Source organism: Vigna unguiculata, chromosome 6 (genome assembly GCF_004118075.2).
Source record: "Vigna unguiculata cultivar IT97K-499-35 chromosome 6, ASM411807v1, whole genome shotgun sequence".
Lineage (NCBI taxonomy): Eukaryota > Viridiplantae > Streptophyta > Magnoliopsida > Fabales > Fabaceae > Vigna > Vigna unguiculata.
Window position 1 is genome coordinate 29,763,197 of NC_040284.1, and position 17,607 is coordinate 29,780,803.

Below are 17,607 nucleotides of genomic sequence, written 5' to 3' on the forward strand. Positions count from 1 at the left end.
AACAAACAAACAGTTTCCACAACCCCACTTCCATGTTTGCATAATTGCATTAATCATTATTAAAACACTCATTAGTCATTGCTTGCATACTACGGTTGGATAAATGTTTGAGGGTAAATATGAGTATCAAGTTTCGCATAACAACCTATGAGACTTTGTCTTAGATCATTGACAAATATCTTCTTTTCAGTTCACTTGTTACCAACACTTTTCTGTTAAATGTCAAATTGTGTTGTTCCATGTGCATAAAATCCAAAATATGATCTATATATCGTGCACATGCTTTCTTCCAAGACTCATATATATACTATACCAGAAGTCGTATTTATATTTAGGTCGCATATTTTTGGCTTTTTAGCAGATTGTTCTTCTCTCTTTGGCACAGCCTTTGTACAGAAGCAAGTGGGATTTTGCTATCCCCCCCATTATCTCTGGGGAAAGATTCTTGTAAGATATTCATACGGGACCAGTACTTAGATAATGACCCTCTTCCACATGCTAAATTAACTAATGACAACTCTCAAAACTTTATTCTGCCTTCAAAAACCAGAAGCATGTTGTGCTTCATTCCTTTCCCTCGACTATTTCAAAACGTCACACAAACTACAGTTACTTTTGTTACCTTGCAATGTAGACATCCTACCTTGTGGCTTAAAGACAAGAATGAATGAATGGAGAGAATACAAAGAAAAATGCTGACAATACATGATTTTACCTCATAATTCCAAAACACTTATCAACACATTACCTCACAATATATAATCCACATGCAGTAGATTATCATCACCTAATCATATATGGGCCACAAGGCCCCTTAATCAAAGGTGAAAGGTCGGTAGTAATCCGAGGCATTCAATGTCGGCCAATCCAAAACTACAAAGAAAAAGAAAGGAGGTGAATTAGCACATGAACATATCTTCATAATCAGCAACATTAATTCATAATTGAGATGTTCTGCTAGTGGGTTTTGGACAGGTATTAGTGTGTTACAACCCCCTTGAAAAAGGCTCACTGGCCCACGTGTCATATTTTCATAGAATCCCCACTCATTCTATTGTCTGTCTCTCTGGTTTGTCCTTTGATATGTGAACTAAACACTAACCAATATGTTTCATCCTGAATCTATTCTTCAAAAGCTAAAGCCTATATTTTTTATTATATATTTTCTACCCTTATATGTAGTGATGGAGCTACCACCACATCAACCAAAACCAACCCCACGGCCACCAATAGCACCACCATATATGCTGCAAGAAACACCATATGCACCTTCTTTGTATCCCCTACTCCACACACAAAATTGTCTGCAACTGCATTTCAGAAAGTCTCTGCTCTCTTGTCTGCCACTTGCCGGGCTGTTTAATTTTTCCACCACTCTCCTTCCATTTTGTCAATCTTAATTTGTTGAGGCAAGAAGAAGGATTTTCCCTACACGTTTTCACCACTCCCTTATCCATCTTTTAATTTGCATTACTTTCATAACCTTCCTGATTGTTCCTTTATCACAGACTGCATAAGGAAAAAGTCAGAAAGAGAAAAAAAGTAGTCAACAACCAGACTATAAATATGGCCAATTCATGAGGATTCAATTCAATCCCTTGAACACTTAACTACCTCTGCATAGCCTTCAGGATTCAAATTTAAACACACATGTCGCTTTCCTGTGCAAAAACCTTCTTCCAGAGGTTCTGGCTAGATGAATACCAAATGGGTAATATTCCCCACGGAAGCTTTTTGGCCAATGATGATCTCCTGCCATCTCTTGGAGCCAGAATTAACCAGGAAATTAGACTTAGAAGATACGTAATCTCCCCTTTCAATCCCCGCTATAGGTGATGACATAACATAACTCTTGTGAATATTGTTTATGTCTGCATCTTCTCATGTTCTTTTATTACAGGGCTTGGGAGTTGGTACTGGTTGTTCTAGTCATATACTCAGCTTGGATTTGCCCATTTGAGTTTGCCTTTCTGCCTTACAAGGAAGATGCTCTATTCATCATAGACAACATTGTCAATGGCTTCTTTGCAATTGACATAGTGTTGACATTCTTTGTTGCATACCTTGACCACCATTCTTATCTTCTTGTTGATGATCCCAAGAGGATTGCAATCAGGTGAATGCACATAACTTTTTCCTGACGCTGCAACAACTCAGCTTAATTTACATGGCTCAACCAAACTTGCAGGTACCTATCTTCCTGGTTTGCCTTTGATCTCTGCTCAACAGTACCCTTTCAATCCTTCAGCTTCCTCTTCACGAATAGTAGCAGTGAGCTCGGCTTCAAAGTTTTTAACATGTTTCGGTTATGGCGTTTGAGACGAGTCAGTTCTCTGTTTGCAAGGTATGGTTATGGATGGTTTTCATCAGAGGCTTCTAATTGCACGAATATGACATTTCTTAATGGCGCCTTTGCTTTGCTTTCAGGCTCGAAAAGGACATTCGCTTCAATTATTTCTGGATTAGGTGCACAAAGCTCATTGCTGTAAGCTACTAGAGTTTATATGTTTTCTTTGTTCTTGTTGCTGTAACAATTTCAAAGTACTTTCTAGAATTGAATTGCCACTTTCACAAAAATTTCAGGTGACCTTGTTTGCTGTGCACTGTGCGGGATGCTTTAACTATCTCATTGCAGATAGGTACCCAGATTCCAAAAGAACCTGGATTGGTGCAGTGTACCCAAATTTCAAAGTAGAAAGTCTTTGGGACAGATATGTCACTGCAATATACTGGTCCATTGTCACTCTTACTACCACTGGCTATGGGGATTTACATGCTGAGAACACAAGAGAGATGCTGTTTGATATCGCTTACATGCTGTTCAACTTGGGTTTAACATCATACATCATTGGAAACATGACGAACCTTGTAGTCCACTGGACCAGCCGTACCAGAAATTTTGTATGTACTCTCTCAAACTCCTGTTTTTTCTCTTCTGGTAGCGCTCAATTTATCATGCGTTAGATTAAACTAAACTCTGTTTCTCATTTAATAATAATGCCCTTCGAAGTCACTATCTAGGACAATGTTCAAAAAGCTAGTTTTAGATATTCTGTGGGCCCCACATTTTGGTGTTACATTTAAAACAGCAAATCTAAATCTAGCATAATTTTGCTTTGCTGTTAGTTTCACGGTATGTTGGCTACACTGCAGTTTCATTTTCAATAAAATAACTAACTATCTCCTTTCCAATAAAATAACTGGTTCAGATAAGAGGAATTTTATTTCTTCCGTCTAATGAAGAGAGGATTGGTTTTGGTGGCGCAGAGAGACACAGTGAAAGCAGCTTCTGAATTTGCATCAAGAAATCATTTGCCCCACCGCATACAAGATCAGATGTTGTCACATATATGTTTGAGGTTTAAAACCGAAGGACTGAAGCAGCAAGAAACATTGAATGATCTTCCAAAGGCAATTCGTTCAAGCATTGCACACCATCTGTTTTTTCCTGTCGTGCAAAAGGTCTACCTTTTCCAAGGAGTCTCACATGATTTCCTTTTCCAACTGGTACATGTTTTCTTTGTTTTTATCATCGTCACATTTTGTCTTTACTTTCGTCCATTTCCCCTTCTGGGTTGTTCTTCTTTGTCTAAGATAAGAGTAAGAAGACCAAGAACTAATGCTAAAATATCCATAATTGACTCGAGTGAACCTGTAATAATAGATTTCAGATATGGAAGCTGAATATTTCCCACCCAAGGAAGATGTGATACTACAAAACGAGTCCTCTACGGAACTTTATGTGCTGGTTTCAGGGGCAGTGGTGAGTTAGCTTAAATCATGAATAATTCAATAAGGATTAATTAATATTGGAGAATATTTACTGACAAATTTTCTTCTTTTTTTTTCAAACTGTTACCTGTTGCAGGATCTGGTTCGCTACATCGAAGGGCATGATAATGTAAAAATGTTCAAAATCGTGAAATTTTATTCAGCTTCAAAATATAAAATAACTGAATATAACTTTCTCTCTCTACATTAAACAATTCAGGTTCATGGGAAGGCAGTTGCAGTCGATGCGTTTGGAGAGATTGGAGTTTTGTATCAGATACCCCAGCCTTTTACAGTTCGCACAACAGAACTTTCTCAGATTTTAAGACTCAACAAAACATCCTTAATGAATGTTTTACAAGCAAATCCAGGAGAAGCACAAATTATAATGGATAACCTTTTAATGGTAATAATGAGGATATTGAAGACTTCTAAATTCAAATCATGCGGAATATTTAATATAAACTTAATTTATAGCATATTCCGCCAACAATAATAGGTTACTGAACCACTTTTTTATGCATTGACAGAGGTTGAAGGGGCGTGAAGATTTTGGCTTTGAATTCCCGTGCACAGATTCTGGGCGGTTTCCAAATGAACTGCTTCAAGGAGATCATACGATACGAAGCTCTTCTCACGAGTGTTCAAATAATTCACATGAACATTCATTAATGCGTGAAGGAGAGAGCATAGATATTAGAAAGTCTGAGACCAGTTTGCGTAATGTGACTAATGATGATCATTTAGTCACTAAACATAGCGTGATCCCCGAGCATGATACAAGAGAAGCTCGTGGCCCTGCACACAAAGGGAATCTAGATATTGTTGAAATTCTGCTGGAAAGAGGATCAAATCCTAACGCAAATTCCATAGGGTGGACACAAAATGCTCTGGCGAAACAGCTGAAAAACAAGAGCATTTGTGACCCAAAAAGGAGTCATGAAAACGAGAAGTTGGATGAATTTAGAATAGAGATAGAGGAGCCAGAAATCTTCCTTGACAGGGATAGCTCAACGAGAAACAGAAGACATGGTGGTATTAGATCTATTAAGTACCCAAAAGAAAACATAAGCACAAACTCCAATTCAAGAAATTCTAAGTGTCCAAGTGATATCGAAACGGCAAGGCTTCCCAAGAAGAGAGTAACAATCCAGTTGCTACATGGATGCAGGAGTAGCTCACACGGAAGCCACGGAAAATTAATAATCCTGCCCGATTCGTTAGAAGAGCTGCTCAAAATTGCCGGTAAGCTATGACCTCAAAATAAAACGTTGATATGAATTATGATTTTAGAAGAGCAATTATAGTTTCACACTGGATCAACTACTTTAATGGGGGGAAGGGGTGGAGGGGGAGATGGTGCAAAAATATAGATGTTATATTCAAAAAAACAAAAAAAAAAGAGTAACTTTTTACTGCTCCTAACTATAAACTTGAAAAATTGCAGGTGAAAAATTTGGCGGCTTCAACCCTACAAAAGTAGTAAATACAGAGAATGCAGAGATAGATGACATAAATGTAATCCGAGATGGAGATCGTCTCTTTCTTCTGTGCGGCGATAACGAAACTTTGAGTTGATGATGCTAAGAAGATAGATAACATCTTTAGGAACATAATGACAACCGTGTAAGCGAATCATAAAATGCTAAGCATTCAGAAAGATATGGAAAATCATACAATTAAGTTACAAAAGCTGCTCGCTGTTCAATGTTCACGACTTAAAACAAAATTTTACAATCTCGTTCAGATAGGGCCGGCTATAAAGCCAAGAAAATGAGTCATAATCAATTTGACGGTCTGTAAATGCGTTTTCTGATGAATTGCCTGATTCAAACAATATTTCACAGTTTTTAATATCACTGAGAACCCAGCTAATCATTTCCTTTACAACCAGAACTGCTCTTGGTCAGTGTAAGAGATGCTAGACTGATTTCAAAGAAGCATCTCACTTTGTGAGAACGGGGTCGTATCTCTATTAATTGACTGTTGAATGCCTTTGATGAATAAAACTCATTTCTTCAAATTGATTGGTATAGGATGCGCTTCTGTGTTGAAAACAAATTTATCCAGAGGAATAAGAGAGCTGTCCGCAAAAAGTAAGTATAAATACTTAAGTGTTTCTCCTAGAAAGAAAGTCTCCATTTTATCTCTTCTGTTTGGAGGAACACTGGTTACATCGTCCAGGGAACAATATCCACCAGTATCAACCTTTGTGTGTTTTTCAAAAGCTTCAAAGATTTGCCAACCCCATTCACGATATCTGTAGGACAAGATAGTCATATCTAGTTATTTCAAAAATAATAAATAAAATAAATATAACAGGAAAAGAAAATTAAGCTCATTTTCACTGTTTCTTAGATATGGTTAAAAGCATACTTTGGATCTTCTGTGATACGGTACAAAACAAACAACGACTCCACAGTCTCAGGTCTCAAAAGATTATGACGGTCAGCCGGTCTTATGATGATATCATTAACAAATTCTGAGCTCTTATTTCCTCCGTCGTGACCTTCTTCAGAAAAATCCTGGAGACGAAAAGCAAGAGGCAAGATGTCATGTTTCTATTCTTGCCATGAAAAATTCAGTAGAAAAACAAATTATTCCCATAAGCAGCACCATAGAACATAAATGTTGCGTTTTCTTGTGATCTTCTTTCAACTGATGAAATAAAAAAATGCTATATAAAGTCTACTAACCTCGGTATGAAAGTATGCAATTTCAGGAGCAAGACCCGTTGAAGTTACTGCATACATTTCGAAGCATGTTTTAGTCAACTCTTCTGCTAGCTCCAGATTTTTTAGGTCTTCAAAGTTAAGCATATTGTTTTTCATTGCCTGTTTCTTTGTGAGGCCTTTAGTGGCACCAAGTGCAAGAGTACCAGGTAGGAAACACACCTGAAAGGGCAGAGGTTGCAATTTTACATCAATGTTAGTATGTACAAGTCAGTATTAACAAGGGAACTCTTAAGTCTTAATTATGATCAATGCGCTTAACAGAATTTTCATGACAAAAAATAAGAGCAGAAAAAATAAGCAAATGACTGCAGAGATATTTTTCTACTAAAACGAAGAGCTATTTGATACTCTGTCAAATCCACAGCTCAAAGAAATCTATTAAACTCAAGCTTCTCTATATATGTTAGGGACAAAATCTTTCCAAGAGCATTAAAGCTGTCATTGGAATCCATCTAACTACTTCGAATCAATACTGCTATTGTAAATGTAAATTTTCGGACCAGTCACGGTAATCATATGGTTCAGGCTTCAGAATATTATGGTAGCCATTTTTCCATCATTCTTTTATAATCTCAACCATGAAATATAGGCTCAGTGTTCTTTGAAATGTCATTCTTGAGTACAATTATGACGTTCTCATCTCAAAAAAGCACCATAATCATATGCTTAAATTGTAAAAAATCATAATGGATTCCAATTATGTATACAGTAGAATTAAACATAAGAGGAAAACCTAGTTCCTAATATGTAAAACAAATTATATAGGCATTTTAAAATGTTTATGGAATGAATTTAAACCACACATACAGACATGGCAGAATATGACTTAGCATTACAGTGGACAATGATAACACTGCACCCCTATAAGAACATCTGCAGTTCAATTTTCTATAAAATCATACATAACCGTAGGGTGGGAAACTGGGAATATCATATTTTCAAAGGCAATTAAAAATTGAATTTCATATTTTACGTACATCAAATACAGTTTGACAATTTCTAATGATAAACCAATCCAGCAATTCATAATTAAGGGTACTGTATAGCGAGTGCAGCATATTACATATGGCACAGTAACTTGATCAAATCTCTTGCACAATTTCTACTGAATGATATTTTCAAGCAACTACTATATGGCTAAATAAATTGCCTGCAATGCCAAGTTTAAAAATTAGAAAGTACAGCATACCAAGTGATCCATTTTTGAGCTGAAAACATTGTTTAACCCATACGGTAATTCTCCAACAAAAACTAGTCCATTTGGAATTGATTTCTTAACAAGACGATGTCTAACACCATTCGTTGCTTCCTTGTACATCTCATGTAGATATGATGTATTACTATTGCTACTACCTCCACTCTGAAGCCATACTTTAATTAAGTACTCATAGTAACTGTCACCACGAGATCCCAGTCTAATATTTTCTCCATCGAATTCGCCAGTGTGAGGGCTGCATTTAGTTATTAGAGATAACTAAATGTCAGTAGAAACAAGATGAGAAAATAAAAGAAAATAAAATAAGTGTATGAACAAAACCAATCAAAAGACTTATCAAGAATAACTCCAATTGAATATTAATTCCAAATACAATGATTAAGTTATATTCAGTTTCATACCTAATATAGATAGGAACCAGTCCTTCAAATTTTGGAAGAGTCTTCATGTGCTCCATGACTTTCATTGCTTCCAAACCATATTTCTGATCACCAGATACAGAACTGAGATAATTAAACTCAAGCTGTACAGTGGAAACTTCTGACGTGCTACTCAATCCACCAGGAGCTGGTTGTGCTGACTTGTCATGAAGAATAACATCACTAAACGGAATAGCAGTGGGACTGGTCGTAAAAGCAGATAGCAAACGGTCAGCCAAATCCTTAGCAGTTGCAAGATAAACTTCTGGTTTAGGTCCTGCTTGTGTAATGTTCATTCCATTTTCCCCACCTCTTAAATGGTACGCGCTCAAAAGTCCACCCAAAACCCGAATCGTGGTTTCAAATAAATTCACTTGACCCTTGGTCCTAATTCTCTCAGAAAGGTGTTTCTCAACCCAGGACCCAGCTTCGGCAACAACGTCATCAAGACCCATAATCATAGCAGTATCGAGAGCATCCACAACCGTCGCACCTAACCCTCCTAATCCATCAACTCCTTGCCGGCTGAGTGGCATAAGCTCATCCCTACCCATGGCAAATTTTTTGTACCCAGACCACGCATGAAGAAAAGCTTCCTTAACCTTCTGTTGCCTGGCAATCCACATTGACCTAACAACATCCGGATTTTCCAATACCTGGCCAGCGCCATTACTACTTACCTTTTCATCCGGCGACAATCGAGGAGGAAGCCTCGGAGGCCGTCTCCAGAATCTCTTTATTCTGCCAGCACCATCAACGATGCTACTATTAGCGTAACTGACTCTATTCACAATTGTTTTATCATTAGAAACTACACCACCTGAACTCGAGTGTCCCAACAGAAGATAAGCCACACCAAAGATCAATATCAAGAACAGAAACTTTCCTGTACTACAGCTAACACAATCACGCTTTAGGTTGCCCGTGAGCAAGTTCTGAGTAACAACCTGAAAAATCAACACATAGCAAATAACTAAACATTTGTTCCTTCTTAAACTAACAGAAATGCCCATTACAAACTCACAATGGCAAGGAGTACAAAAAGAAACTAATGTGAGGATTATAGAGAATCGCACTAGCGTGATCAGGATTAGAGGAATGGATGCAGCTAAGGAAGATAGGTATTGGGGGAAACGACGACGATTGGATCTGAATTGAAGAGAGAAGCGTACCTTTGAGAAAGAACGGTGGCGAAACTTGGCGTTATCGTAGTCAACATCTTTGATGGAGTAGGGCAGAGACTTGGACATGGTGTTGGATCCGATCACCAATTCCAATTGAACAAAATACACACGAAAATCTAGCTAAGAATTCGATTGCGTGGAAACAGCGGGATTCTATGCCTATGTTGCATCATCTCATGCGACCAAAGAAAGAGAGAGAGGCTTCTCCGCTGCGAGAAAAGGGATGTTGTGAGAAGAACTTTCAGATCAATGGTGTTTGACGCATTCAACACACGTTTTAATTCTATCCTGTTATTTCTACAAATCTTCTTAGAGGTTTTACGAGCCAACTTATTAGATGGGGAAAATGTATTCAATATTTAAAAAACATAAATATATTTAATTGATTCTTTCTCTTTTTATAAATATAAATTATAAAAAATATTATGTATTTTAAGAGAGTTTCTACTATTCTTAATTATCTTACCCACAAAGCATACTCTGAATTCAGGTCTGATGGGTTTATATGCACCAATTACACAAACTCGAAGGTGTGATTAGTTGTGACGGCTGCACCTGACTTTTACGAACAGAATCAACTATCTGTGTCACTTGGTAAGTTGATGCAACATTTACACCGAGGTTTTATCTTTCTAGTGCCTTTAATTATTTTGTGTTGATAAAATGAAAATGGTAGGAGCTATTCTTAGAATTTCAGTAGTCAATTCTCATACCATATCATAATATCTTTTAAGCCTAATTGTATTTATGAAGGTAACGTCTAATATAAGTTCTTTCTAAAGACTGGACAGTATTATGCAAAATATGTAATTATTATCTACAATTATTTGTTGGATTTTTAGAATTTGATTATTTGTTGGATTTTTTTTTTCACCTGCTTTGTTATATATAGTTTTATTCGATATAAATAAATTTTGAATGTATGATAAATAGTAATGGGCTCGGTCTGATCAATTTAGACTTCTCCTGTATTTGATCTACACAATAAAAATTAGACTGATTACCCCATGTTAAAATAAAAACAAAAAATAACAAAAAATATAAATATAAATATATATATATATATATATATATATATATTGTTATGAAAAAAAAAGTAATATTTTTTATAAAATACAAAATTATTATTATCAAAGTTAACAATTCTTTAAATAATAAAACAAATAGTATACCGATACTGATTAAACTTATTTCTCAAGCTCCAGTTTGAAATATACTGCATAATTGAATATAATGATGAAAAATAACATAACTAAATACTTATAAAAATTAAAGGTGATAATTAAAAATAATCCTTCATTTTTTTATGTATTATTCCTAAAATAAAATTTAAATATTTAATCGTAATAGTACCTCCAAACTCAAAACGCTCTGAAATGCTAATTTTTAGCATTTGGGACTAGAGATTGATTATGCTTGGTTATAATTGGAAGGAAGTTTTGTTTTGGGGCCTATTACTAATTCCACTTATTATGATTTACATAAAGTTAGAGACAGCATAAATCAAAGTTAAGTTGATTAGTGACTGATGTGAGCAAACCAACCCTTTCATTAAACAATTACCTTTATATGGTTTAAAGCTGCTTCCCCAACAGTAAGAAGCTATAGGTTTCAAATTTGCTTTAGATCAAAAAAGGTTTAATTTTATACTTTTTTTTTATCTGAGACATTAAATTAAAATACAAAAGTTAACTTAGTCCATCAAAATATTTGAATACTAATAATAAAGATAAATGAAAACATAAAGTACAAATATTCAAAAATATTGTTTTAAATATCAAATTTTGATAAAAACTAGTTTTAACAGCTATTTATACGGAATTTATTGGTACTTTGTGTCATTGATACGTATTATATTAAATTATTTTATCGATACTTCTTTTTACACTGTTGTTCTTTTTTCTTTTATTTTCTTTTATGGTTTACCTATCTCTTGATGTATTTATTTTTAGCTTCATAAATTTATATATTTTTAATTAAATTTTTATTAAAAAAATTAAAAAATATAATAATAAAATATGAGACATAAAAAAAATTTAATTACAAAAATTGACAATATACCATTTGGACATATGATATTATATATATATATATATATATATATATATATATATATATATATATATATATATATATATATTCATACTCCATTAACAAATTTTAATTTTATCCTTATTTAATTAATGCTAGAATTTTCATTAAAATAGAATGAATTAAGACAATATTTACTGGAGAAGAGTTTGTTTGTGATCCCTTAAAAAACTATAAAAGTATACTGATTGACTCATCAAAACCTTTTGTAGTAAAATTACTTGGGTATATGCGCAGCAACTGAAGTCAAATTCATGGGTACTCATAAAAAAGATTAATCATTACTATATCTTGTATCATCAACAACTAAATTAGAAGGGTGAATTTTTGTATGTTATACAATTAGGAGATGAATCATAAGTTCATAGGTTTGAATAACTTGCATTAATTTAAGAAGAAAAAAAACATGAATCCTATATTACATGTTATAAAAAAAGTAGTGATAGGACATCATTATGTTATATATAAGCCACAAATCGATCCCATCTTCCAATACTATTAACTTTTGTTCATAAATCGATCTTCTCCTCTCTCCTTTTTTTCTCCCTTTATCGTCTCAAAAGTCTCAACCACCCATTGGAATTCTCGTTCATCTTCAATCTCGCCACTCTCACTTCCATAATTCCCTCTCCTTTTCCTCTCCTCACAAATAATGCACCAAATACCCTCATTCTTCTCAACTCTTCATTCTCATCATGGCCAACCTCACTCCAATCCTAAAGTGCATGTGCACAATAACACTCTTTCTCCTCTCCTACACACTTTCTTCTTCTTCTTCTTCTTTTCCTTCTTCTTCCTCACGCTACTCCACCCTACCAGAGACCCACCACCACCGAAACCCTTCTCCAACAACCATCACCCCTCCACAACACTACCAAATCTTCTACCTCAAGAACACTCCCTCCACCACCCCTTTCACCAAACAAGAACGCTCCAAGAAGAGAAGAACAAGGAGAAACAGGAACATGATGAGGCACAGAAACAAGATGGTGGCCAAGAACATGCACCACTCACGTGACTCCCGCTCTTTCTCTGTCATGCTCCCAAAAGGTTACGTCCCTCCTTCTGGTTCCTCGCCTTGCCACAATGATCAACCCAATACGGCGTTTTCCTCCTTCCACTGCCATCTCAGTACCACCGCACAACCTTGATGAGATCAAAGCTCCAATAGATAATTTGCACATTAAAAAAACCCTCACATTTATCTCATATATACACGTGGAGCATTCAGATTACCAAGATCAGGAAACGGCTACTACAGTATATTGATCATTGCTTTTGATCCTTAATTCTTCTTTACTCTACTCACTGTTCCTTTTTCTTGCCTTATCTTAATGTTGTAATAGAAGACTAAATAAGAATTAACAAAATGTATACTGTAATAAACCAGTGAGACTTTATTTTTGCTTCCTGCAGTTTTCTCTTTTTTTTCCCTTTCTTGGCTACTTTTAAACTTTTAGTTTCATTTCTATACTGTGTAAAATTCAACCATAACAATAATAATAATCACGGAAAAGTATGTATATTTTCCTTTTCTTGGTTGTGATATTGCTCAGCTTTGGTGGTAGTTTACTTTTTATTTGGTTACAAGTTCCCTTTTTTAGTTTTTTTCTTTCATTTAGTTTGAACTGAATTTGTATGATAAAAGAGAGGTCCAAGAAATTGTGATTAAATAATGTTATGATAGTGTTATTAATTAATGAATGCACTGATTTCTGATATGAGTCAGAGACAGCGATGTCTGTTATGATGCATATATATGGTGAAGTATATATGTTTGTTTGTTTGTAGAGTTGAATGGATTTGATTTGGTAGAAGGTTTGAATGGTGAAAAGAATAGAAAAATGTGAGAGAAAGGGCATGTGAATTTGCATCGTTGGGGGAAAGCGAAAGTCGTATATGTTATTGAAGTTTCGTGGCGTTTACTTTGTTGTTGCATGCAATGAATTATGCATTGTAGGGACGGCTCTCTAGACGATGTGCCACACAAGTCGGATCCATGTCACAATAAATATACCAAAAATCATTTACCTTTCCAAGTAAGAAAACATTTCCGCAACATCATACACTCAAAAAGTTGTCTCCTTTAAATTTTGCCTACTATATATATAAAGTCATTTTGTATATGGTTTACAATGTTATATATCATACTTTCTTTCTTTATCTCCTATCATCTAAACACTTCATTTCAGATATTATATGCCCTTTATACTTTTCACTCACTTAAATACTTTCAGAGTGAAAAACTCACCTCTGATTAACCTTTTTAAAATATTCAATAACGCTATGTATCATAATTAACTATAAATAAATAATTATATCATCGTTAAAAGGTCGAACTTTAAATTTAATTCAATTTTAAAAAAGTAGTCTATAAAGTAAGACTTGCAATCACTTTATATAAAGTAAATTGACTTGATCACTAGTTACTGTAGAATTTCCAACACATTCCTTCACACATAAGCATTTATATTTTGAACGTGAACCGTATGATATGAGTTATTCCATACTAAATAAAACAATAAATCCAACAAATAACAAATTTGTTAAGATAAAGTCTACCATATGACTTTGAAACTATATATTAAAAAATTGAAATTCAAGTTAACTCAATCCCTCAAAAAATAACTTGTAAATTTAGATTTGTACTTAGTTATATATTATAAATTGATCTTATCACTAGTTAATTTAAAATGAAAATAATTATTAAATAAGCAAATGAAGAAAACGTATTATTATAAAGTAAACTACAAATTTGTAACACACATCCAGAAAGAAATCAACTATGAAAAAATGTATTGCTAATATAAATTTTACGATGTCATCAAATTAAAAATAATTTGTCTCCGTTCCAAAAATAACTACAGTTTTAATTATGTATAAAAAGTTTCTTAATAAGATATCTTCACCTTCCGAAAAATTATTAATATTTTTCCTTCAGCATATCTTCAAATTTATGACTTTTTTACACAAAACGATGTATTTATGAAAAAGATAGATTGCTAGTAAAATTGTTTCTAAAATAATATATCTTCCTGATAATAAGTGTACATAATCTTAAACAAAATATTATAAAATAGAGTTTCTAATGAATTAGTTCCCATACACTATTTGAGTATGTGTAAAGCATTTTTTGTTATTAAAGAAAATCACAAACAGGAACTGTAACAGTGTGTTTAAATAAAAATGTTAAAAGAGCATATTATTTTCATTTTTTTTTTCAATGTTTTATAATAAAATACACTATTTAAGGAGGATATTTTGGAAGAAAGCAATTATATATGTCATCAAATTTGAGAATTTTAAATTTTAAATTTTATCTTGAAAAGTATAAGTTTTTCATATTTTGAAATTGATGTTTCTTCTATTTTTTTTAACTCGATTTTGGTTTAGAATATCCTTAAATCAAGAAACATTCTTAACTTGACCGACATTTAAATGTAATAATATTGACATTGTTTATTAATAAATGTTGGTACATGTTTCAACCTAAAGTCAATTGTGTTTAGTTTTTAAGATTTTCTTCATCAATCTGAAAAGCATTATTTCTTGACATATATGAATTAGCTTTATTTTATTAACATCTACTATAATTATTTTTTTATTGTCAATCTATGTAGTGATATTTTTTTTTATTAATTATACCAGTATTTTTTTTGTTAATGTTTTATTAAAAATATTTTCTAATGTTGATCGATGAACTTTGGATTAATATTGATTAACATTCTTTTGTCAATATTTACTTAAGAGAATTTTCAATATATATCGATTTGAAAAGTTGAAAAAAAAAAAACTTTAATCAATGTTATTATGAAAATAAGTTATATTAATCAAAATAATTAGTGAAAATAACATCGATCTGCGTTAAATGAAAAAAAAAACTTTATTAATATCACTTGACATTTAATAAAGTTTGAAAAAAAAAAGGACCAAAATCGGTTAAGAAATAATCAATATTAACATATTTGAGTTATTGTAATTTATTTAATGTTTGAATAATTTTTTATTTTTAAATCAAATTAAAATTTAATTCATTTAAATAGTACTATAAATTGTGAAAATGTGTACCCGTGAATTGTGTAATTTCGCGGTAACTTTTTAAACTGTTGGTAATATCTTTAGTGTTGATAAATTGTCGTTTAGCGATTGATATTGTGGTTGTGGTGAGACCTTACTAGATGTTAATTTAAAGTTATGACAAAAAGACAATGTTTCTTTGTTAACGTTGTATTATGTTTACTTTTTTCTTTTACATAACATTAACCGTGTTTCATAGACTGGGTCCTACTCTTATTTCTGGAGCCACCGAAGGTTTTTTTGTTTCATATGATTCTAATCATCGTTTTGAACTCATTGGCCTTATTAAATTACAGTCAATAAAAAATATCAAAATAAAAAGGTAAATATTAACAATTTACCGTTTTTAAAAATAACAACATAAATGGTATTAAGTTTAGGAATCAACTAGAGCAATTCAACTTATTTCTCGAGCTCAAGTTCTAAATATATAACTAAATTAAATAAGATGATAAAATAAGATTAAAAATAATGATTAAATATGTTTCAAATTTTTTATTTTTGTGAAAATTAGAATTAGTTTTTATTCAAAATTTTGAAAATATTTAATCTCTCTTTTCTAAAAGTGTGTGAATTTAATAATTTTAATTAAATATCGTTAAGTTTATTTGATATTTACAACGCATATTTTAACTAAAATTAAAATAAGTACGTGTTAAATTATGTAAAACAACTCAAATGTTATAGTGAAATACATTTAAAATATCAAATAGATTTAACAAAAGTTGGTTAAATAACCAAATCCATATATTTCTAAAATTGTGAAACTAAATAGATTAAAAAATTAATTTTAATTTTCACTTAAGAGTTAAAATACCAAAAATATATTTAACGTTAAAATAAATTTACATCATTTTGCATAATTTATTATAAATCTAAAATAAAATTAAAATATTTATTTGTAATTGTATTTCCAAACTCAAAAACACTTTAAAGGCTAGTTTTTAGCATTTGGGGCTAAAGATCGATTATGTTTTGTTAGAAATGGAAGGGAGTTTTGTGTTGGGGGCAATTTTTAATTCCACTTATTATGATTTGCATAAAGTTAGAGACAGCATAAACCAAAGTTAAGTTGATTAGTGATTGATGTGAGCAAACCAACCCTTTCATTAAACATCACCTTTATATGATTTAAAGCTGCTTCCCCAACAGTATGAAGCTATAGGTTTCAAATTTGCTTTAGATGAAAAAAAGGTTTAATTTTATACCTTTTTTTTTTTATCAAATGTGACATATTAAATTAAAAGGCAAAAGTTAACTTAATCCATGAAAATATTTGAATGCTAAAAATAATGATAAATTAAAACATAAAGTACCAATATTAAAAATTGTTCTTTTGAAAATATCAAAATTTAATCAAAATGCTTTAAAATATTTAACCACGATTTATACATAATTTATTGTTACCTTTGTCTCATCAATAGATATTATATTAAAATTAATATCTTGAATCTTATTTGTACAGCCACTTTTTGTCTTGTTCTTTCTTTTGTGGTACATATTTGGCGTATTTATTTTTTCTAATGTCACTACTTTGCTTGTCATAATTTTAAAATCCAGCAGAAATTATCACGGACAAAATTCTGGTCATGCAATAATACAATAACAATATTCTCTTATGACTTGGTTGTTTTAAAGTCACCAATAACATAAAGCTAAAATCTTAATAGTTCCCGGAATTTAGGGTGTGTTCCTTTGTGTAGATGGATATGGGTGAGAGTGTGAAGATGGATTTGTGTAGATTTAGGTGGATGAATATTTGTGTTTTTTTGAGTGGATTTAGAGGGTAAAGTGAATGGATTTGAAGATATTTTTTATGAAAGTTAGTGAAAGATTTAATTGATGTGATAGATAAAATAAAAAATTATAATAGATAAAATTTTGTAATTACTAAAATACCCTTGATAAAAAACATTAAATAAATTTTAAATTAGTTAAAATATAAAATTTTTAAAACTATCACTTAATAAACTTTAATAAAAATTAATAAAAAATCAATTATTATATTATTATAATTATTTTTAAAAGATTATTATCATTCAATATAAATTATTTATTATTATTGTTAATTACTATATATTATTTATTATTATATATCTTATATTATTAATTAT

At 32.1% G+C, this 17,607-nt stretch overlaps 3 protein-coding genes across 3 annotated transcripts; 2 read left to right on the forward strand and 1 right to left on the reverse strand.

Annotated features, from left to right (window-relative positions):
• The first annotated feature begins 1,122 nt into the window (after positions 1–1,122).
• On the forward strand, positions 1,123–5,407 carry LOC114187819 (potassium channel KAT3-like). The gene is made up of 11 exons (XM_028076192.1): positions 1,123–1,832; positions 1,901–2,116; positions 2,189–2,344; positions 2,428–2,485; positions 2,584–2,901; positions 3,268–3,507; positions 3,665–3,763; positions 3,869–3,901; positions 3,992–4,177; positions 4,302–5,016; positions 5,219–5,407. Exons 1-11 carry the CDS (start codon positions 1,651–1,653, stop codon positions 5,347–5,349), a joined length of 2,334 nt encoding a protein of 777 aa, XP_027931993.1. The 5' UTR covers positions 1,123–1,650; the 3' UTR covers positions 5,350–5,407.
• On the reverse strand, positions 5,401–9,618 carry LOC114187820 (mannosyl-oligosaccharide 1,2-alpha-mannosidase MNS3). The gene is made up of 6 exons (XM_028076194.1): positions 9,314–9,618; positions 8,124–9,088; positions 7,696–7,957; positions 6,468–6,665; positions 6,148–6,296; positions 5,401–6,031 (listed from the first exon to the last, which is right to left on the reverse strand). The coding sequence occupies exons 1-6, from the start codon at positions 9,389–9,391 to the stop codon at positions 5,782–5,784; spliced, it is 1,902 nt and encodes a 633-aa protein (XP_027931995.1). The 5' UTR covers positions 9,392–9,618; the 3' UTR covers positions 5,401–5,781.
• Positions 9,619–11,936: 2,318 nt separating this feature from the next.
• LOC114189112 lies at positions 11,937–12,865 on the forward strand. The gene has a single exon (XM_028077819.1). The coding sequence runs from the start codon at positions 12,112–12,114 to the stop codon at positions 12,565–12,567; it is 456 nt and encodes a 151-aa protein (XP_027933620.1). The 5' UTR covers positions 11,937–12,111; the 3' UTR covers positions 12,568–12,865.
• The last annotated feature ends 4,742 nt before the right edge of the window (positions 12,866–17,607 follow it).

Bases quoted from the DNA above. Each gene is read 5' to 3' on its own strand.
- LOC114189112 (XM_028077819.1), top strand. From the start codon at position 12,112: ATGGCCAACCTCACTCCAATCCTAAAGTGCATGTGCACAATAACACTC.
- LOC114187819 (XM_028076192.1), top strand. From the start codon at position 1,651: ATGTCGCTTTCCTGTGCAAAAACCTTCTTCCAGAGGTTCTGGCTAGAT. The intron at 2,117-2,188 runs GTGAATGCACAT...CCAAACTTGCAG, and splicing joins CCCAAGAGGATTGCAATCAG to GTACCTATCTTCCTGGTTTG. The intron at 2,345-2,427 runs GTATGGTTATGG...CTTTGCTTTCAG, and splicing joins GTCAGTTCTCTGTTTGCAAG to GCTCGAAAAGGACATTCGCT.
- LOC114187820 (XM_028076194.1), bottom strand. From the start codon at position 9,391: ATGTCCAAGTCTCTGCCCTACTCCATCAAAGATGTTGACTACGATAAC. The intron at 7,958-8,123 runs GTATGAAACTGA...AACTAAATGCAG, and splicing joins CTGGTTCCTATCTATATTAG to CCCTCACACTGGCGAATTCG. The intron at 6,666-7,695 runs GTATGCTGTACT...CTGCCCTTTCAG, and splicing joins GCTCAAAAATGGATCACTTG to GTGTGTTTCCTACCTGGTAC.